Below are 22774 nucleotides of genomic sequence, written 5' to 3' on the forward strand. Positions count from 1 at the left end.
CTTCTTTTTTTTTTTTGAGATGGGATTTTGCAATGTTGCCTATTGGTCTTGAATGCCTGAGCTCAAGTTATCCCCGCACCTTGGCCTCCCAAAGTGTTGGGATTACAGACATGAGTCACTGTGCCTGGCCCATTACCATAATCTTCTATGTGTCACAATGTGAACAAGATTGGAAAGCACTGTTCTAACATCCCTGACTTAGGCCTACTTACTGATCCGTCTTTCAGAAACAATACCATTCTATGAAATATTCATGTGGGTCACATCCTCACTTTATGCAAGTTCCAATAAAAATATTTCAAGAGTCATTTCTTAAGAGAAGTCTTATCTGAGCATCCTATCTAACCCCCACCACCCTTTGTCTCTTCAACTTACTTTTTCTTCTTCAGACTGATCACTATAAAGCATTTTCTTGTTCACTTTCTGCCTCTCACACTGGATTATAAATTTCATGAAGTCAAGAGTTTTATCTCTTTGTATTTGCTTCTATTTCCTCATGGTCTAGAATAGTGCTTGGAACATATTAGGTGCTCAATAAGTTTTATTGAGTGAACAAATTAACTGACCACTTAAAAGTTTATTTTTGGCCAGGTACAGTTGCTCATGCCTGTAATCCTAGCACTTTGGGAGGCTGAGGCGGGTAGATGACTTGACCTCAGGAGTTTGAGACCAGCCTGGGAAATATGGTGAAACTTTGTTTCTACAAAAAATGAAAAAATTAGCTGGGCATGGTGGTGCATGCCCATAGTCCCAGCTTAAGCCAGAGAGGTCAAGGCTGCAGTGAGCTGTGAGCACGCTGCTGCACTCTAGCCTGGGTGACACAGTAAGACCCTGTCTTAAAAAAAAAAGTTTACTTTTCCTCAAACACATATCCAACAGGACTGTTTGACAGTACAGTCTACTCTGGATATCATTTCCATAAATGTATTTCATAAATGTGTTTGTGATCAGTCTCTGATAATTGTCTGATAATGCAGACCAAACAATGCAAATCAATGGCAAAGAGAAGTTACATATCCTGCTGTATTTGTCCATTTTCACACTGCTGGTGAAAACATACCTGAGACTGTGCAATTTATAAAAGAATGAGGTTTAATGGACTTACAGTCTCACATGGCTGGGGAGGCCTCACAATCATGGCCAAAGGCAAGGAGAAGCAAGTCACATCTTACATGGATGGCAGGGGGCAAAGAGAGAGCTTGTGCTGGGAAACCTTTGTTTTTAAAACCATCAGATCTCGTGAGACTCATTCACCATCATGAGAACAGCATGGGAAAGCTCCACCCCCATAATTCAATCACCTCCCACCGGGTTCCTCCCACAACCTGTGGGAATTGTGGGACTTACAATTCAAGATGAGATTTGGGTGGGGACACAGCCAAGCCATATCACCTGCAACTAAGAAGAATGTTGAAGTTGATAAAGTAATACCGGAGAACTGTTAAGCCATTGGCAAGTCTAGGTCTTGCAGAGTTAAATCATGTAAGAAATATAAGAATAACATAGAGAGAATTGGCAAACATAATGACAAGACAGGAAATTCAAAAGAGAATGATGTAAATACTTGGCAAAATCAATGAAAACTGTGAATTATTTTTAAAAAGGGCACTCTTATAATCTTGCTTTGAAAGTCATATGGGAAGTAAAGAATATTGTATAAAGTGGAGAATGTTTCCTCTTGCTGTAATATAAGTTCTCAGACAATTAGACAGTTCCCATTTGTACATAGTTCCAATTATAATCTAACTCAGTTAAATAAACAGCAAAGCAAACTTATTTTTATAATTTCTGGTTTTATTTCTCAAGTTGAAGTTTTGACCAAACCTATTTTTTTTCCATACTATTTACTGTGATGTTTTGATTCTCATTTAAAATGGGTTCACTTACAGCAGACTTTTCCTGGTACCATTTGTTCCTTGAGAACTGAGGTTGAACCAAACCCATTCTAAAGAAAGGTTCTGTTGTGGGCTTTGAGTCTTCAGACAGGTGTCTGTTAAGAACTACTGATGGGAAAAAGAAGTTTAGCATTGTGGTGAGCTCCAAAGAAGTGAATAAGTTCCGGGTGGCTTATTCAAACCTACTGACAACTAACATGGATGGGCTGAAGAAGAGGGACAAAAGAACACAAGTAATATCAAAGTAGCACAGTGAAGGGCACTGAATTTCCTCTGCTTTCACCAGTGAATTGCAATTTTTCCTTTAATTTTTAGTTTTGGTCACATAACTAGGTTTCTGGTTTCCCCACAATAGGTGTTTTCATGTAAGATTAGGGTCATTTTGGAGAGAATAGTTGCAATGTTTATAGGGTAGTTGTGGTAAGAAGCTAGTTTATTTTACATCTGGCTAATTAGTCTGTGATGCATGGTTGTATACTACTGGATTATAGATTAAAAGTCTCTGTAGTCATCTCTATGAAGACCAATATGTCATTAAACATGTCTGTTTATCAGTAGCAGCAGCAACAACAAAAACAATCGTTAACCGGAAAGTGCTGCCAGAGAATCCAGGGAGAGCAAAGGCCATGCCTCCAGATTACACAACAGGGAATGGGATTTGGCAGTAGTTTCAAGTCCTTTCTTTAATTCAGAGAATAGAAAATGTCCCCTGATTCTGCAGCTATTAATAGTTAACTTACTTTTGGCCAAACACCCTGCATTTTCTCATTAATGTTCACAGTAAGGTAGGCCCTATTATGACCACTGTTTTCCGGATGAGGACACTAAGGCTTAGAGAGGCTAAGTCACATGGCCAAGACTTCATAGCTAACAAGTTGAGTTCTCATTCTCAAGTTAGTGCTCTTAACCAGTGTACTTGGCTCCTGTGCAAGTACTGGACTGTATAGTTCTATTTCTTCTAATTGCCACTTGGATTGTCTTTTACTTATAACATTAGCTGTTGGCGGACTGTTCTTGTTTGTTTGCAAGGCTGAGGTAATTTATCATGTTGGCAGAAGACAAGAATGTAGGTAGAAGAGGGAAAACAAAGAGTGCCAGCTGGCAAGGCCACTGTCGATTCATCAAATAGTTCTTTAGCAATGCTTCATATCAGGCAGTGTTTCCGATGAACATGATATGATTCCTTTTAGGAACTCACCAATTGTTAGGTGACAGACAAAAAGAAAATGATACTATGGTAAGAAAAGAGCAGCACCAGAGCATACACAAGGTGCAGCTGCTACACAGGGGTGACCATTTCTGCTTTGGGGATTCAGGGAAGGCTGCACAGAATGAGAGCACTGAGCTCTCTTGAAAGATAAATAGGACCTCACCAGTCAGGCATGGTATAGATTTGTGTGCCTGGCAGAGGCAAAAGCTGATGCCAAAGGGAGGAGTTATGAAAGTTCATAGTTTGGTAGTGCTGGATGGGAGGGTTTGAAATAACAGGCATTCTGCTGACCCAGGCAAAGGGACTCAGACCATGAAGGGCCTTCTATGTTATGCTAAGGAATATGGGACTATTATGTCTTCTTTTTTTTTTTTTTTGAGAGAGTCTCGTTCTGTCACCCAGGCTGGAGTGCAGTGGCGTGATCTCGCCTCACTGCAACCTCTGTCTCTTGGGTTCAAGTGATTCTCCTGCCTCAGCCTCCTAAGTAGCTGAGATTATAGTCACACACCACCACGCCCAGCTGATTTTTGTATTTTTAGTAGAGATGAGGTTTCACCGTGTTAGCCAGGCTGGTCTTGAATGCCTGACTTCAAGTGATCTGCCCGCCTCAGCTTCCCAAAGTGTTGGGATTACAGGCATAAGCCACCGTGCCCAGCCAAGGACTATTATCTCTAATCAAGATAGAAAATGAAGGATTTTATATGGGAGGGTGACATGATTAAACTGGATCCCTTTTTTGTGCCTCACCATATATCCTCTCCATCATCTTTGCTCTGCTCTGTGCCCTAGGAGCCTGACCTCTGTGGATAAAATCTGTTGGCAACCTTGCCTTCTGACTTTCATCTGGGTTTGGCCCTTGGGGAGCACTAGCAAGGGATCAGAGAGTGGGAAGAGAGTAAGATTAGATAATTTATTCCCCCCGATGTCTACTTTTGTAGTCATCGTGCACCTGCCTTTGTCACTCAGCTGAAGGTCATCGCTTTTGTTACGTGGCCCTCTATGCAGTGCTTACTTTTTCTCTTTAGTAATTGCTTTATTCTCTTGCCTCATTAGGTCTATGGATAGTAAAGGTACCTGATTGTTACAAGTCTGGGAGTGTTTCATTATCTCTACGATCTTCCTACACTCTGCTCATATCTTTTAAAATAATCTCTATATTAAAATTTCCAGGCAGGCATGGTGGCACATGTCTGTAATCCCAGCAGCTTGGGAGGTGGAGGAGGGAGGTTTGTTTGAACCCAAGAGTTCAAGATCTGAGATCTAAAACACATAGTGAGGCTGGACATGATAACTCATGCCTGTAATCCCAGCACTTTGGAAGGCTGAGGCAGAATGATTGAGCTCAGGAGCTTGAAACCAGCCTGGGCAACATAGCGAGACCCTGGCCCTATTTTTTTTTTTTAAAGAAAGAAAAAAAAAAAGAAAGAAAAAAATAGTAACACACTGTCCCTATGAAAACCTTTAAAAACATTAGCCAGGCATGGTCCCAGCTACTCAGAAGGCTGAGGTGGGAGGATAGCTTGAGCCCAGGAGTTCGAGGCTGCAGTGATCTATGTTTGCATCACTGTGTCCCAGTTTGGGTGATGGAGCGAGACTCTGTCTCTAAGAGAAAAAAAATTTTCTCAACTTAATTTGAATGCCATTTTGTTCCTACTGAGACCTTCCTGGGAATCAGAGGTTCCTATATATTTATAAACCATATATTTACTTTAGAGTAATAAACCATATTGTATTAGTCTGTTTTATTGCTGCTAATAAAGACACACCCAAGACTGGGTAATTTATAAAGGAAGGGAGGTTTAACAGACTCACAGTTCCACATGGCTGGGGAGGCCTCACAATCATGGTGGAAGGTGAAGAAGGAGCAAAGACACGTCTTACATGGTGGCAGACACGAGAGAGCTTGGGCAGGGGAACTGTCATTTATAAAACCATCAGATATCATGAGACTTATTCACTACCATGAGAACAGTATGGGAGAAGACCTGCCCCCATGATTCAATTACCTACCTCCCACGGCATGTGGGAATTATGGGAGCTACAATTCAAGATGAGATTTGGGTGGGGATGCAGCTAAACCATATCATAGATATTTATTTTAGAATAATCACTGAGGTAGCAGGGTAGAAGATGCATTGGAAAGGGTGGCAAGAAAGAGGGTACTGAAAACAAAGAAGAAGACAATGCAATAATTCAGATAAGAGATGACTGGGCCTCAATTTGGCTAATAGCAGTTATGATGGAGAGCAGAGGAGGGATGCACAAGATACTTGGAGATAGAATTAGCATGACTTGGTGCAGCCCTCATAACAATCAGGTTCATCCTCGCCAAAGACTTACTAGGTAAGGGGACATTCTGTCCTGTAGTTTATCTCTCACCAATTTCAAGAAAAGTGATTTACAGATAAGTAGAAGAGAGGCAAGTAGGACAGGTGCCCCCCAGGCTTTTAAATAATGTGACATGGAGGCAGGCTTGGAGGAATCAGGGACAATTCGAGTTTTTAAAGGTTTCAATGTTCTGTCCCACTGGGTCAGGATGGCATTTCTGGCTCCATCCCATTTTCCAGGGCCCACGAGGCGGTACTGATAAGGAGTACATGGTCCAAAGAAAACTTCCCAAGCTAGTCTGGGATCCTTGAGGAACAGAAGCGGGATGCTGGGCTTTGTGCCTATGCAGGCAGCGATATCATCCATGTAGGCAATGTAGTCAAATTTGTCTTTGCTGGTGTCTTTAAACACTCCCCTGAGAGGAAAAAAGAGGGAGGACCTTTCATTAATCACACCTGCTCTGCATTTCTCAAGTTATCAGACCCACCCCTCCTCCAACCATTTTGTTACATTTTTTGGGGGGAAATCAAACCATATTTGGGAATGTTTTTGTATGTTAGGAATAAAGAAATTGAAGGAGTTTATCTACAAAGGGTATCTGAAGCTAATTTTACTAGAGATGGTAAAAGGAGGCAATTAATTTTACTAGAGATGGAAGAGAAACTTTTTTTTTTCTGTTAAGTTGTAGGAATTTATTTTAAATAACCTACAGTTGATTAAAAGGGAATTCATGATAAAAATAGAAGATACTTGAGGAAAGATGTGGGAAATGGACTCTGCACACACAGTAAACTAACAATGCCTCTAACACTAATGATTATAGCAAAAAATGTCTTCACATTAAAATTCTGCTATGTTTTTTTCCATTTTTTACACAATTACAAAAGAAAAAATAAAAGCCCTAAAATCTTAATTATTTTTCATTTTTTTGGACCAAATACTCTTTTCCTCTAAATTTATTGACCTGTGGAACTTTTTATACAATAAAATCTTTCAAGTGAAAGATTAGGGCTAAAAAGAAAAAGATGGATATCTTAAAGGGTACAGCGAATGCTCAGAACAAAGGATGATGGGAAAATGGTTTCAGTCACTGATTAGTTCATTATCCTTAGACTCACTCGCCCTTCATCCCTCCCCAACCCCAATCTACATGATCTTTAAGACCAAGAAAAAGGTTTAAATATTTAAAATAATTAAAAAGAAATAAAAATTCACATTTAAAAAGGAACACTCAAGTCAGGAAATATTTTCCCATCATGCTTTTTTGTGAACAGGTGTCTGAACCAAAACACTGCCAAAGCCACGACTGCTTCAAGTTTAATGAAAATTGATCCCCATGACAATAGAGAGTGACGACTCTAACAGGTGCGCTGGATTTTTTGTTCTACTTAATTTTAAATTCCTGAAATGGGGGAGAGGGGAGGGAGTTTAGGAATTTATTTCTATTAAAATATAGAAGTTATTGCAAAACCCTAACTGTTAAAACGCACCAATATAATCGGACTTTGCATACAGTAGCTAAGAGAATCCAGACATTTTAGTGAAACAGTGAATTTGCCTGGTAGAATGCTGACAAATTCCCATCCACTTGCCCTCTTGAAAATAAAAACAAAATTCAAAACAAATCATACAGCTAGAATTTTGATATCTGAAATATTTTTAAATAAGTTGTCCATAGGACAACTGGCTCAGCTCTCCCTTATAATATCTCCAGGTTTATCTTTTGGCAAAGATGTTGATTTGTTAAGACTTGCTGCCTCTCTCACCCAGGCATGAGGGCAAGCGAGGCTCAGTTTATCCATCTTTCCCAAACCACACTGTTCCTTTTCACAGAACCCTGCCCCTTGAGACTGGCTAAAACTCGTAGTATTCATCAGCCATGTCAATGTCCCAGGCAAACTTTTCCCACTGGGTTTTGTTGTAAATCTTCCCAATTGGGACACCCCACTTCTTGCACCAAGGCACTGTGATCCTAGGGTCCAGATAATTGAGTTTGGAGGTTCCCAAGGCACTCTGTTTATTTTCCTCTCGGTCTGTAGCTTGAACTTCCAGCTTCATCAACCGTTCCTCCAGTCTCTGAACAGCCTTCTTCTTTGACTCTACTACCTTCTTCGTCTTTGCATCCTTCATGACCTTGGCATCAGCCTTAGCACTTTTCAGGTCTCTCTGGGCATCTGCTAGCTGTTCCTTCTTGGCATCAATCTTAGTTTGCAAGTTCATCATAGACTTCTCAAAAGTTTTTGGTGGTGCCCTCTGATGGTTACAAAGAATTGCAACAGCTTGATTGGCACGGTTATAAGAAAGGATCTTCGCTGGGATGTTCTCATCCGGGGCTGTGAGTTCTTTTAGCTGCTGCTGTAGTGTGATGGAGGCATTGTATGTATGGAATACCTTGGCTGTCAAGCCCTCCATGAGATCCTGAAGATGCTTATTCAGAATACCAGTATTGAGTCTATCAAAAAGATCATCCTCGGGCTGCTTGTTCTCCATAAATAGTTGTAGGTTCTTAAAAACTCGAGAGAAACTTTAAATAATGTTTTCAGTTCTTGGATTTGCTGTGAGAACAACGTCTGATCAGTCCAAATACAGCAGCTGTTGAATGAATGAACATGACCAGAAAGCATCATATGTACCTAAATTTTTTTATTGGTGTGAATTGTGAGTTGAGAGGGCCATACTTGGTATACGTGGACTGAACTTTCCACAGATATGAGCATATTATATATTAATATGAAAGCATTATTCATACCTATTTCTGTCAGTAAACTTACTTATTTACTTATTCCTGTCAGTAAACTTCCATGATGTTTTACTTTTCATGAAGTTTACTTATTTCTGTCAGTAAACTTTCATGATATCCCAATGTCAATCATTCATTCATTCAGTGAATAAATAAATAAATGAACATTAAGTGTCTATCACATTCCAGGCACCATTGTAGGTGCTGGAGATCCAATAGTGAACAAAACAAAGTCCTTGCTGTCAAAAAGCCTGCATTTTAATGGGGGAAATGAACACATTATTAAAAAACCCCGACTAAGTAGATATGTAATATATCGGGTGGTAATAATGGGCATTCTGAGAAATAGAAAGGAGGGTAAGGGGAGAGGCAGTGGTGAGTCAGGGTGGGTTGCTGTCACATATAGTGTTGTCAGAGAAGGCTTCTCTCCTATTAAGTGACATTTGAACAGAGTGAGTCTTTTAGGTGTCTGGTGGAACATTCCAGGCAGACAGAAGAGTGAGCGTAAAGATTCTGAGGAGGTTATGCTTGGTATGTTTGAGGAACAGGTAGGAGGCTGGAATGCCTAAAGCAGCATGGATGAGATGGAGAGCAGTAGGCAGTGAGGGCATATCAATATTTGGGTGTACTGTGGGCCTCAGAGGCTGTAGGGAGGCTCCTGGGAGTGAAAAGGAAGCAACTGGAGGGTTTTGAGTAGAAGGGCAATGTGATGTGGCTCACTCTTGATGCTGTGACAAGCAAGCCTAGATTGTAGAACAGAGTGGAAGGAGGGAGACCAGGTAAGAGGTGGCAGCAAGTGTCCTGATGAGAGATGTTGGTGGTCTGGTTTGGGATGGTAGCAGTAGGGGCAGTGAGAAGTGTCTGAATTCTGGATTTATTTGGTAGGCAGGAGCTGACAATATTTGCCGATATGGGGTGTGAGAAAAAAAGAAGAGGAAAGGATTATTCCAAGGTTTTTGACTGAACTTGGTTTTGACCAACTGGAATGAGTAGCTATGAACTGAGATGGGGAAAAGTTTCAGATCAGCCCATTTACAGGGCAGATGTGGGGTGGAGGGGGTCAAGAGTTCATTTTTAGACATATTAAATTTGAGACGCCTATTAAATATCTAAGTGGAGCTATCTAGAGGGAGTGGAATTAGGAGTCTGGAGTTCTGGAGAAAGATTTGAGTCAGAGACACAGTTTGGGAGCCTTGAGTATATGATGATATTTAAAGCCACAGGCCTGGATGAGGCCACCTGGGAGTGGGTATAAATAGGAATGAGAAGAGGCCTGAGGACTAAGTTTGGAGCTCACTAAATTTTAGGAGTGAGGAAGAGGCGATACCAGCAAATACAGAGAAAGAGCAGCCTGAGAGGTAGGAAGAGAGTGAAGTCAGAATAGATTTCCTGGACTAAGTGAAGACAGGATTGCCACTGGTATGGGGCCAGGCTGTGTGTTCCGCTGAAAAGACCTGGTGTCCCCAGATGACTTGTCTAAGGCCACGTCTGATTGGTGGCAGAGTTAGGACTAAAAACGTATCCTTCTGATTCCTAATGCAGAGTTATTTCCAACCTGCCATACTGCTTCTCTAGGAATGGCTTTTATACTCTGAATCCTTTTTTTGTAACAGAATATCCTGTAAGTTTTCCCTAGAGCAAGCTACATTTCATACCTTTTAATGAGCTGTTCCTTTTCAGTAGCCTCCATCATCAATTTTTGGGATGGAGGTATCTTACAGAGTCCTGTGGGAAAAATCACAAACAACACTAAAGTCACATGTGGCTTTTCCTTTATTTAAATTCTCCGCCCACTCATTTCTAGCCTCCCACTGCTCTAACTTCAGAGCACATGATAGTCAAAGCTCAGAATGGAATTGCAGCACAGAAAATAATTTTCTGGAGGTAAAATTCCCCGCCCAGCTCACTTAACCAGGGTACTCTACTGCCAGAATTGTGAGGAGAGATGCCTCTATGGCCCAGCTGTCAGCCTGCGCCACACTCATCAGACACCTGCACCTGTGCCAGTTGGCCTGCCCTGTCTCTCTTCATCTGCTTTCACTGTACAAATAATATAATTTATATTATATTGTATGTATACCCTCCACATTGTACGTGTGTGTGTGTGTGTGTGTGTGTGCGTGTGCCTGTTTGTGTTAAAGCTATTAGTTGGTTAGATGTAAACACTTAAAATGACCCCATTTTAGGCTGGTCATAGTGGCTCATGCCTATAATCCCAGCACGTTGGGAGGGCAAGGTAGGAGGACAGCTTGAGTACAAGAGTTCAAGACCAGCCTGGCAACATAGCAAGATATTCTTTCTACAAAAAATAAAAATTTAGCCAGGTGTGGTGGCATGGGCTTATAGTTCCAGCTACTCAGGAGGCTGAGGTGGGAGAATCCCTTGAGCCCAGGAGATAGAGGCTGCAGTGAGCCATGATCAGGCCACTGCACTCCAGCCTGGGCAATGGAGTTACGACTGGTCTCTTAAAAAAAAAACCCACTTTATAACCCTGTCTTAGAACATTTTTATTTTTGTTACACAAGGAGCCTCAAGTGTGGAAGGGGCCTGGCAGTTTTTCAGTCAGTCTCACCCAGGCTCTGTCTGCTTTTGTTGTGTGGACCTGCTCATTCCCAATCTCCTGTCTAGACACTCTTAGCACTTGGACTCTGCTCTTCTTGTTTTTCTGAATTCTAAACCTTATTCTTCCTTAACAGCTTGCACCCTGATAATTCTCTGCAGTTGTCCAGCTTCCCCGAGACTAAAATCCCAGTTTGTCTTCTGGGTTCCTAGAACGTCCATACTCCCTCTTATAATGTAAACTCTGTCCCCACCCCCTGCCCCTTCACTGTCTCTATCCACCTCAGGCCACTTGTGACCCTTGTTAGTCTACCCTGTTTGCCATCCCATTCTGGCCAGTCCTGCCCTTGTTAGGTACCAAGTGCTGGCCCAGGGTGTGTGTTTACTTTACACACGAGATAGGTCCAACTAAGCTCTGTGGACTGCTTTCCACTAGGGTCACCTTATCCTCTAAAAAACTAGCAAGATTTAATTGGTTGTTCCTAGATTGCTTTTTGGAAGTTCTCAGGAGAAGCACGCCATTACTCCTATGGTGTGAGCTAAACGAGTTTTGTTTTGTCAACTTTATCGTTCTAATAACCATTTTGGAGCTCACCATAAAACACTTTTTAAAACCAGGTAGTTAATTAAGTCTTTTGTGGTTTTAATGTAATTGGATAATGCTGTGAAAGCTCTTTAACTGACCTTAAAAAACAGAAATTTGTGGTAATTTACTGCAGGGTTGTAGAATTTTTTTTCTGTAATGTAAATAAAATGAGATTTTTCTAACTGCCTTCTTTCCCCTCCCCCCATTCAAATAACTTTTTTTTTTTTTTTTTTGCCAACTTAGGAGAACGTACGGTTTTAAGTGTGATTGATACCTATTATATTTCTACAGTTTGATAGAAGTCAACACTACTTAATACCATGTTGTATGCTATTTATAAGTTATTGGTGATTGTTTTTATTCATTAAGAACAGAATTCTTCTACAGCATAGCTGATTGGCCTAATTGCTATGGCTGTTTATATTTAAAAACAAGAAAACTGCAGTTCTTTAAAACTAAAATGCTTGCTAATCTAAAATTTGCCCTGCTTTAGAGAGGTACGATAGCAATAGCAATGGTCAGAGAAACCCTGTCACTTAATAAGCGTTAGTTATATGTCAAGTACTGTGCTAATTGCTTTGCAGACATTATCCTTTTTACAAAATTCTTGTCATAGAGGATTTATTATCCCCATTTTACAGATGAAGGGGCTGAGATTTAGAGGGGTTCTTGCAAAGCTAAAGAATTTTGAAGTTGGGATTGGACCTTGGTAGCTCTGACTCCAGCATCTATGCTCTTATTGCATAATTGACAGAAAGTAGTTTCCAGTATCTAAAATATTTTTTATGGGTCTCTAATCTCAACTTCATTCATAGTGTATATTATTCCAATAACTTTCTTTGGAAGCAATATGAAATTGTACTTCTAGTACTAAATGAAAAGACTTAAGAGTAAATAGATTAGACTAGGCTAGAATAGGATCATGAAGCCTTCAATAATTTCAGCTAACCTGAGAAATTTGATTACATTCTGTTGTCCAAATTTATCTCATCCACAGAGCCAAAATCTCTTTTCCTATTCAGTCACATTAAGTGACACAGCACACCCTCATATTACAAACATATACAATTAATTGTACACTAATTTAAAAAATATTTTGTTACTTTAGTTCACATCTGTTTGATTTTAGCTAAATGGCAGGGCACCAATTTTAAGATCCAAAGAGAGGACTTTCAGTAGAGTCATGGTACCTTTGAATACTCTTGTGACCCATCGTGCTTGGAGCTCTGTGCCTGATAAGATGGATCCTTTAAGGCCAATAAGGCCGATGATGGCTAATGTCGCTCTCTCTAGGTTTAAGGGAAAGACTTGCTTGTATAGAAATATCTTCTTTGTACAGAGGCTTTTAAGAGGTTCTTCAAAAAATGGAAAAGAAAATGTATATCCTGTAGTGAAGATCACAACATCAATGTTTTCTTCCACTATCCCATCTTCAAAGACAGCAGAGGTTTCTGTAAATTCAATCACGCTGGTTTTCATAGTGATTGCCCCACAGAGGATACAGTTTGGCAGCTCATCATTCACAATGAATTTTGCTTTTTTCCTTTGACACAAAGGAGAAAATTATTCACTGTAGTTATTTTTATGAGAAACTTCAGCAAATGATTTATTTAGTCAATTCAGGGAAATTACCTGTCAAGCTAAGGAAGAGAATTAACCAATGTCTAATTCAAAGTCATCTACTTAGTATGTTTATAACATGGGTTTGTGTTTCTGTTCTCAGTAGAAGGTATACGGAAAATGACTAAACCTACTCTTTCTTGCTTGGGGTTTAAAACTCTCTATCTCTTAGAACTAATTTCTGGAGCAATGCTTTTCTCAGAGTGTCAGCATAGAGTGTACAACAATCCATTTGATGATCAATTTTGGGTCTCACATTACTTAGGACTCTAGGGAATGATATTAGGCAGACAGGAAATTAGCAAGGAACTCTTTAAATAAAAATTTAATACAAAAAATTAGCTGGGCATGGTGGCCTGCACCTGTAGTCCCAGCTATTTGGGAGGCTGAGGCAGGAGAATCACTTCAGCCCGGGGAGGGCAGAGGTGGCAGTGAGCCAAGATCACACCACTGCACTCCAGCTTGGGCAACAGAGTGAGACTCCATTAAAAAAAATTTATACTGATACATATTTTCAGTGTGACCATCATTCTACCTAATCACATCAAACATATTTTCTTTATAAAATTTACATATCAAATCATCCTTTGCCAGTAGTTCTCCTCATAAGTTGAAAGACATCTCAAGGATAAAAACACAGACAAAAAAAAGAAACAAAACAAAAAACAAAAAAAGATATCTTACCAAAGAAAAACATTTGGGTCAAGTGAATAATAAAAATCATATTTAATGACCTTACGTGCTTTTCAAAGGCTTTCTTTTACTTGCCAATGTGCAACTCTATACAGATGTATATTAAAATATATCATTTTGGCTGAGTGGAGTGGCTCATTCCTATAATCCCAGCACTTTGGGAGGCCGAGGCAGGTAGATCACTTGAGACCAGGAGTTCAAAAACCAGCCTGGCCAACATGGAAACACTGTCTCTACTAAAAATACAAAAATTAGCTGGGCGAGGTGGCCTGTGCCTGTAGTCCTAGCTACTTGGGAGGGTAAGGCAGAAGAATAGCATGAGCCCAGGAGGCAGAGACTGCAGTGAATTGAACTCCAGCCTGGGTGACGGGAGTAAAACCCTGTCTCAACAAGAACAAAAACAACATCAACAACACAAAAAACCCCCAACAACAACAACAACAACAACAACAAAAATATGTGATATTTGTAACAGCAGGAAATGAAAGTTTTCATCTTTTATTTTCTTCCAGCCTCATGAATCACTACTTTTGCTACCAGAAAGAGAATACACATATTTTAAGAACTGCTATGGTACCTGATGAACAATGTTTTAGGGAAATGGATTTAGAGTAGAATAAACAAAGGCAATATTACAATTGTTGAACATTTTGAATTCTGAATAAAATATAATGAGAAATATTGATTTAATAATTTTTCTACTAAATAAAAAATGTAAGTACCCTTTGGTAATACTTAATCCATAATCCTCATGATTAAATCTCTTATTCAACTTCCTTTCTTGAATCCAGTTTAGAAAACGTGAAGGCAGAACTTGTGCAATAAAACTACAGCATCTTCTTGTAACCATCATATTATAAGGATAGCCCCAATCTGAAGAGCGCCCAAGAACCCAGGTACCAGTTCTAGTACTGAGAAGTACCTAAAAAGTAAAGTAAGGCAAGGAGGATAAATAAATGTTCATCATTTTGTAGTATTTTTCATCAGTGTGTTTCAAATGATCTTATTCCAATCTGGTCTTTTAACAATAGAGGATTGGTGAATTTGTACATAGGTTTACATACGATTATCTCTTCCTATTGCTGTCATTGTTCTCAAAATCACTTTACTAGATCTGTATATCTCTTAAATATTTTACTATGTTTATAGAATTATAAATATAGAAGTATAATATTTGTAGATACATGGAATTGATCTGGCAGTTTTTTACATGTAAGCAAAATAGAACTTAAAGTGAAGGTATGGAAAAGCAATTTTAACTTATTTTTAAATAAAAATCTATTCTTTCCAGATCTAATCGTTGTCCTTTTATGCTAAAGTGCAATAGATTTCTAATTTGTGAATCTGGGCTTAGACTTTCTAAAACCATTATGTATACTTGTTGTGCAAGAGCTGCTTTCATCTCAAAACAAGGTACAAATATCACTTTTAGTAGAGAGCTTAGAAACATTCAAGAACATGACCTCTCTATTTTTACATAGGGATTTTGCCAGAATGACAAAGGGAGAGTGTAAAAAAAAGATAATTAACCTGGGTGAAGCAATTTGCCTATATGGTCTTGTTTCTGAAGGAGCACTTCTGAAAAATGCTTAGAGGTATGGCATCCACACAATTTTCCTAGACCCTTCTTGGAGATAGTTCAGTTCTGTAAAGCATGGCTTTTTAAATAGTTCAGAAAGGGCCGTGAGTGGCTTTAAAGATTTTCAATGTTTTTTCTTTTTCCCACTTACTCTGTGTCTGCATAATTTAGCAATTGGCCAATGTACTTCATAGTTTTGAATATCTCTTTCCAGCTAGCATAACTGATGATGGGATTAGGGGCATTAATTCAGAGATGATGTACCTGAGCTGCTGTTCGACTGAGTTCCACAGCAATGTCTCCTCCAGTGTTCCCAAGACCGATCACCAAGACGCGCTTGCCCTGAAAGCCTTCTGGGATCTTGTACTCTTGACTATGCAGGATCTGACCTTTAAACTTATGAATTCCTGAGAGGAGTGAAGGATCAGAAAGTCTGAAATATCTAAAGTTATAATTTCTCACTACACAGGGATAGGGTCTGTGGAAAAAGGGAAATCCCACAACTATGGCAGCCCTTTGCTTATGCTGCTTGTGGCAGGAAGTAGAAAAAGCATATAACCTCCCTCTCCCTTGGGATGCTGTGAGCCCAGATGTGGATTTAGTACAAACTGCCTTGTTAAAAACATAGGAGATCTTGAATTCCATATGAGTGTGCCCTTTTAAAGCAGTTGCTTCAGGAAATCAAACTCACAAATAATGAGACACCTTATATACTATGCTGAACATCCTGGGCAAAAAGTAGATTGTATCTAGTTCATCTCATTAAGTATTATATCCAGCTGTGGCTTCTCCCAGGACCATTACACTTGTATCTAAATACGTACTTGACATCTTCTTTTGGATACTGAATAAAGATCTTGAACAAACAAACAAAAACAGTAGGTTGTTGATGTATGTTACTTTGCCCAATAGATATACTCTATCAGAATGTGATTTGTATATATAATATATTTACATATTAAATTTTGATTCAATTAAAATTCTCCACAGGGGAGATTCTGTGGTAAGTTCTTTTGTAAATGAAGTAATTATTCTTGTGATTTAAGTTCATGTTACTTGTACTTTATGCTTATTTTACTTTATGCTTTATTATTGATGTGTTATTATGCAGTATGCTTATTTGTGTTTTATTCTTACGTTATTTACACTTGTTTCTGATTGATCTTTCATGAAGCTCCTAATACCCTGTCCATAGAAGCACAGCTATAATGATATTTACATATGTAAGGAAGACTACAAATATTTCTTCTTTTGATTCATTTTTGGTGATTATCTCCTTGGCAGACATAAAAGACTGATGTGGTTTGGCTGTGTCCCCACCCAAATCTTGAATTGTAGCTCCCATAATTCTCACATGTCATGGGAGGGACCCAGTGGGAGGTAATTGAATCATGGGGGCAGGTCTTTCCCATGCTGTTCTCCTGATAGTGAATAAGTCTCACGAGATATGATGGTTTTAGGAATGGGAGTTTTCCTGGGCATGCTCCCTCTCTTGCCTTCACCCTGTAAGACATGACTTTGCTCTTCCTTCGCTTCTGCCAAGATTGTGAGGCCTCCTGAGCCATGTGGAACTGTGAGTCAATTAAACTTCTTTCCTTTATGAATTACCCAGTCTTGGGTGTGTATTAGCAGCGTGAGAATAGACATGAACCATGGATTCACATAAACTAAGAATGGTAAGAATAGTGGAAGCAAGGGTGTTTACAGCAGCAGCAGCAACAATGGAAACTGTGGGAGGTAACAGAGGAAACAATTGTGATGAGGCCAGTGATGGTCAGAATCACAGATGAGATGAAGCATTGACAAAGAATCTGAAAGGGAAGCCCAGCAGTTTTGAGGACTAGACTGCGTCTCACTCCAAGGCTTCAAGTACCTTTGAAGTGTCAATATACAAAGATTAAATTCTCTTCTAGAATATATCATTCTCCTCCTATTCAGTCACTGATTCATTCATTTACTTGGTAACATTTATTGAATAGCTACAACCTGCCTTGTTAAAAACATAAGAGATCTTATAGTCCACATCAGTGTTCTTTTTTAAAGCAGTTGCTTCAGGAAATCAAACTCACAAATAATAAGAAACATCCTATACACTCTGCTGAACATCCTGGGCAAGACGTAGATTGTATAACAAAATGTTTTAACAGGATTCTTTGCCTACAGAGGCCCCCAAAGCTGGACACTAAACAATAGTTCCCGAAATGTTTTAACAGGATTCTTTGCCTACAGAGGCCCCCAAAGCTGGACACTAAACAATAATTCCCGCATTCCAAGTGAGGTGCTAAACCAACTATGCTGAATTTGCAGAAACTGTGTGTTTGAGGCCAGTTTTGTGATCCTGACTTAGCCTCACACTCACTTTGACAGTCTAAAATGGTTGAGGTTGAAGTGGCTGGGAGTTGGAAATTGACAGGAATTGTGGCATTTTCTGTCATGTTGACATGGAGCCAGGTGTGAGGGGCTTCAAGGAGACCACTCTGAGCGAGACCTTGATGTTCGGGGTCTACAGAGCACAGCAACTGGTGCTCGTAAGGCCGTGACTGGGACTGCCTTCGAGGGATGGTGGCTGCACTGGCAGCATTTCTCCCACTGTTGACAATGCAAGATCTATATTTCATGTGGACCAGAAGGCCCTTTGGGAGAGAGCCAGTCTGACACCAGCTTAAGGGAACTTTGCCCAAGGTGGCAATTTGAACACACAATGAGGCCCTAACAGATAGTCTGTGTGGTGATGACCTGGGGAAAACTGGGGGTTAGAGAGTTGTAGGTAGCCAGCCTGAGAGCATATAATCTGTAACAGAAGCTACAGTTGAGATATCCCCAGTAACAAAGCGTCTCTCTGAATCAGAACCTGGGACACCACCTGACAAAGCCAATTTTAAACACCCCCGAGATCAGAGAAAACTAGCCCAGGATTGGGGCCAGTCCAGAAAGAACTTTTCTTCTCTCTTACCTCTTCTTGACCTTTCCCCAACTCCAATTCTGCAAAGGTCAGAAACTGCAGCTGATAGGTTTAGGGTTCAGAGGGAGAGGATGGCAGAGGAAGAAGGAAGTCAAGCACACTGTCTCTTCTTGACACTGCTGTCAGCTCATAGCAGGTGCCAGATGGTGGAGGGAGAAGCTTTTACATTACATGCAGTTGCAAATTTTGACTATTGCATGAACAGGACATTTTAGTTATGAAAATGAGATTTTTTTTTGTTTGTTTTTGGGGTGACTTATAATGATCAGAGGACATTTCATTATCTGAGAATAAGCAGAAAACTGCCTGAGATTTCATCCAGGGCCAATGGAAGGACAAGCCTCACAGATCAAGTCTGCAGGGATACTAAAGGAAAAAGTTGGCTAATAGTCGTATCTTATATAGCCTGTTCTTTCAACACTTTCAACACCACCCAAGGTACTATGCTAGGTCTAAGGTCAGGTCTAAGGAATGTGAGAACAAAAGGCAGTTCCTACCCTCAAAGAACTTTTTTTTTTTTTTGAGACAGTGTCTTGCTCTGTCACCCAGGCTGGAGTGCAATGGCGTGATCTTGGCTCACTGCAACCTCCGCCTCCCAGGTTCAAGTGATTCTCCTGCCTCAGCCTCCTGAGTAGCTGGGATTACAGGTGCATGCCACCATGCCTGGATAATTTTTGTATTTTTAGTAGAGACAGTGTTTCGCATGTTGTCTAGGCTGGTCTCAAACTCCTGGCCTCAAGTGATCTGCCTGCGTCAGCCTCCCAAAGTGCTGGGATTACAGGTGTGAGCCACCGTGCCCGACCCATACCCTCAAAGAATTTGTCATCTAGGCCCGGTGCGGTGGCTCACACCTGTAATTCCAGCACTTTAGGAGGCCGAGGTGGGTGGATTGCCTGAGGTCAGGAGTTCGAGACCAGCCTGGCCAACATGGTGAAACCTCGTCTCTATTAAAAGTACAAAAAAAATTATCTGGGTGTGGTGGTGGGCACCTGTAATCCCAGCTACTCAGGAGGCTGAGGCTGGAGAATTGCTTGAACCTGGGAGGTGGAGGTTGCAGCGAGCTGAGATCATGCCATCGAACTCCAGCCTGGGCAACAAGAGCAAAACTCTGTCTCAAAATAAATAAATAAATAAAGACTTTGTCCTCTAATGGGGATGTAAGTAAGTAAACAGAAAATAGGTAACAATTATTTAGTCCTTGCTATGCTAGTCCCAGGCTTCTAAGAACTTTATACATATTAACAAATTTATTTATTTGCTGAGAAAGAATTTAGCTCTGTTACCCAGGCTGGAGTGCAGTGGCATCATCAGAGTTCACTGTAACTGCCTCCCAGGCTCAAGTGATTCTCCCGCCTCAGCCCCCCGAGTAGCTGGGACTACATGTACATGCCACCATGCCTGGCTAATTTTTTGTATTTTTAGTAGAGACAGGGTTTCACCATATTGCCCAGGCTGGTCTCGAACTCTTGAGTTTAAAAGATCTGCCTGCCTCAGCCTCCCAAAGTGCTAGGATTACAGGCATGAGCCACCACACCTGGTCTGTATTAACAAATTTAAACCTCACAGCACTCCTATAGAGTGGACCATAGTATTATTCAATTTTGTCAAAGCTGAGATTGAGACAAAAAAAGATCCCTGGGCAAATGACTTAACCTCCCTGTTTGTTTTTGTTTTGCACTGCTGAGATTGCAGTGCAAAAAAACAAAAACCAACCAACCAAACAAACAAAACAGGGAGGTTAAGCAACTTGCCCAGGACCATACAGTAAATAGCAGAGCCCATATGGGAACTCAAGATGTCTGACTCTGGAGCTTAGCTGTCAGGCATGTTACTATACTCCCTCCCAGAAGAGAAGGCATTAAGATGGGTCCAATGGGACGTCTAGCCTGGACTGAGCCAGTGAAGGCATTTGAAGGGGATTTTCTTAAATTAAGAATTTGTTAAAGGATGATCAGAAATTGGAAAAGGGGAGCATGAAGAAGTTTCCAAGAAGTGGGAACAGAATATGCATCAAATGCATTAGAGAGTGGGACTTTCAGGCACTTATGAGGTTTTCCAGGAGGGAATTTACTGGAGGGCTCAACTTTGCTCATGGATTTTATATCTTTCATATTGCCTAACACAATGACTTGCAAATGACAGATTCTCTGTAATTACATATTGAAGAAGAAAAAACAGAGAATGTGTAGGTAGTTCTGAGTCAATGATTATGTCAATGCAGTGCCAAAAAGTAAAAAAGAAATATATTTGATAAATTAAAACTACTAATTCAGGAAAACAGCAGAAGTCAATTTATATTGGAAAGAAAAGAAACTTATCTGAGGAATGCAAGTCCCCTGTAAGTTATCAGGCCCAGAGAGGCACTGAAATCTGACAGCAATCACATGTCACTTCCCATGATGAGTTAAATAATCGCCTCTTGAAGACACTTGCTATTTGGGCTCTAGACTTACTGACATTAAGTAGCCATAAATTACCCTGACAATGCTATACGCTGGATGTCACAACTCATAGCCTATAGTTCAAAAATGTACAGCCAATGACTAATCAATGCTATTTCTGTAAATTAATGAGAATTCCTGTCCAACAACTTTGTATCTGTGCACTCCTTGTTCCCTGTTCCCTTCAGAAACCTGCTTGTAACAAAGGCTGAACAGAGCACTTCCCAAAGCAACTTGGAAATGTTTCCCAAGCAGCTATCCTCAAGGAAACTCTTTAAGATTGTATTTTGACTCAAGTAAATTCTTTGAAATCACATTTTGTGCCTCAGCTTCTTCCATTAGGTTGACAATATAGATTTTTAAAAAGGGTATGCATATGTTGCAATGTCAACTTTCAAACAGTTGTGGCAACATGTTATAGACAAAGCTTGTGATTTCTATGGATTTTTTTCAATAGTGTAGAAATAATCCTGGTACTTTCTATGCAGAGAAGAGTTCATGTTCCCAAGTAAAACATTCATTTCAACAGGGGTCCTACAGCTATTCGTGAAAGATACTGTGGTGGTTAGTTAAAAGCAGAAACGGAATCTTAAAAAGTTATAGTCCTGTAATCTCAGTATTTGGGAGGCCAAAGCAGGTGGATCCCTTGAGCCCAGGGGTTTGAAACCAGCCTGGGCAACATGGCAAGACACCATCTCTGCAAAAAATACAAAAATGAGCCAGGTGTGGTGACACATACCTGTAGTCCCAACTATTCTGAGGCTGGGGCAGGAAGATTGCTTCAGCCCAGGAGGTTGAGGCTGCAGTGAGCCTAGATGGCACCACTGCACTCCAGCTCAGGCAAGAGAGTGAGACCCTGTCTCCAAAAAAAAAAAAAAAAAAAGATAGTCTATGTGGAACTGAATTTAGTGTGGAATAAAGGGTAAACAATCCCAAACTTGAAGAGAATCAATTCCGAAAGTATCCAAGTCAATAGTTTGGCACTTACAGCACATTTTCCCATAGAAAATGTCATAAGAGGTGTTTTTATATTCCTTTAGTACTGTACAGTTGTGTGTTTAGCCCCCAGATCAGCAGCAAGCCTGAAGCCAACCACCATTTATAATATTGTTTCCTTGCAAAATTATGTATTGAATTTTCACTTCATTCCTTTTTGAATAGGATATTTTGTCAATTTGTGATTACATTTATAAGATGTATTTTCATTCGTTTTGCCAATGTCTGCATGTTTTATTCTTCACAGTTTTCCTTCCTTAAAAGTTCTTTTAATTCCTTGAAGATACTTCAAAAACTCACCTATTCAATTGCCTTTAGGGCCACTAATATGTAACAAAAGAGTAGCTTTATTACATTTTAGTAATCGTCAATTGATTAATTTTATTTCCCTCAACTGAATTTGAATAGCTTTTGGCTTTTCAAATAATCAGTTTTGACCTCAAATGATGGCAATTTGACAGTCATGAGTATATTAAAAAGAATATGTTGTCACAGTGAAAAGCATTTTCAAATGGAAGTTTCTAAAACTCCTTTTTATGGATAGCCCTGGTTTAAGAGTTGTATGATTATTTATTTATTTGTTCATTTATTTTCGAGACAGAGTCTCACTCTGTGGCCCAGGCTGAAGTTCAGTGACATGATCTTTGCCCACTGCAACCACCACTCCCCCAGGTTCAAGCAATTCTTGTGCCTCAGCCTCCTGAGTAGCTGGGATTACAGGCATGAGCCACCATGCCCAGATAATTTTTGTATTTTTAGTAAAGACAGGGTTTCAGCATGATGTCCAGGCTGGTCTCCTACTCCTGGCCTCAAGTGATCTCCCTGCCTCGGCCTCCCAAAGTACTGGGATTACAGGTATGAACCACTATGCCTAGCTGAAGAATTGTATGATTATTGTGTTGACTGTTTTGAAGGGTGAATATATTGCTTTTTTTTCCCTTTCAAAGTTTTATTTGTCCAAGAATCTCCAACTCTAGAGAAGGTTGAATATATTGCTTTACATGTTTAATTTCTGGTGTGTTTCTTTAAAAAAAAATCATATACTCTCACTTCCTGTAAGTTCTATTACAGGCCAGTCCTGATTCAAATTACCTGTAATTTAATTCCTAAAATCAAAGCTTGTTCTTTTTCATGACAGATCGGATCGTTTTGAGTCTTATGTGAT

The 22774-nt window shown here is 40.0% G+C and overlaps 1 protein-coding gene across 3 annotated transcripts in view; it reads right to left on the reverse strand.

Annotated features, from left to right (window-relative positions):
- Positions 1 to 4832: 4832 nt before the first annotated feature.
- Positions 4833 to 22774, reverse strand: part of FMO4 (flavin containing dimethylaniline monoxygenase 4) — a 30116-nt gene continuing 12174 nt past the window's right edge. For 2 of the 3 annotated variants that reach the window (XM_054435767.2, XM_063648800.1), the window contains 5 exons: positions 15475 to 15617; positions 14354 to 14553; positions 12509 to 12861; positions 9829 to 9898; positions 4833 to 5848 (listed from right to left, as the gene is read on the reverse strand). In XM_054435767.2, coding sequence (XP_054291742.1) covers positions 5425 to 5848; positions 9829 to 9898; positions 12509 to 12861; positions 14354 to 14553; positions 15475 to 15617 — 1190 coding nt within the window. In that variant the 3' untranslated portion in view covers positions 4833 to 5424. Of the gene's footprint in view, positions 5849 to 6097; positions 8026 to 9828; positions 9899 to 12508; positions 12862 to 14353; positions 14554 to 15474; positions 15618 to 22774 lie in introns of those variants that run through there. The other variant, XM_063648802.1, reaches the window with a different exon arrangement.

This window comes from Pongo pygmaeus, chromosome 1, assembly GCF_028885625.2.
Source record: "Pongo pygmaeus isolate AG05252 chromosome 1, NHGRI_mPonPyg2-v2.0_pri, whole genome shotgun sequence".
Taxonomy (NCBI): Eukaryota; Metazoa; Chordata; class Mammalia; order Primates; family Hominidae; genus Pongo; species Pongo pygmaeus.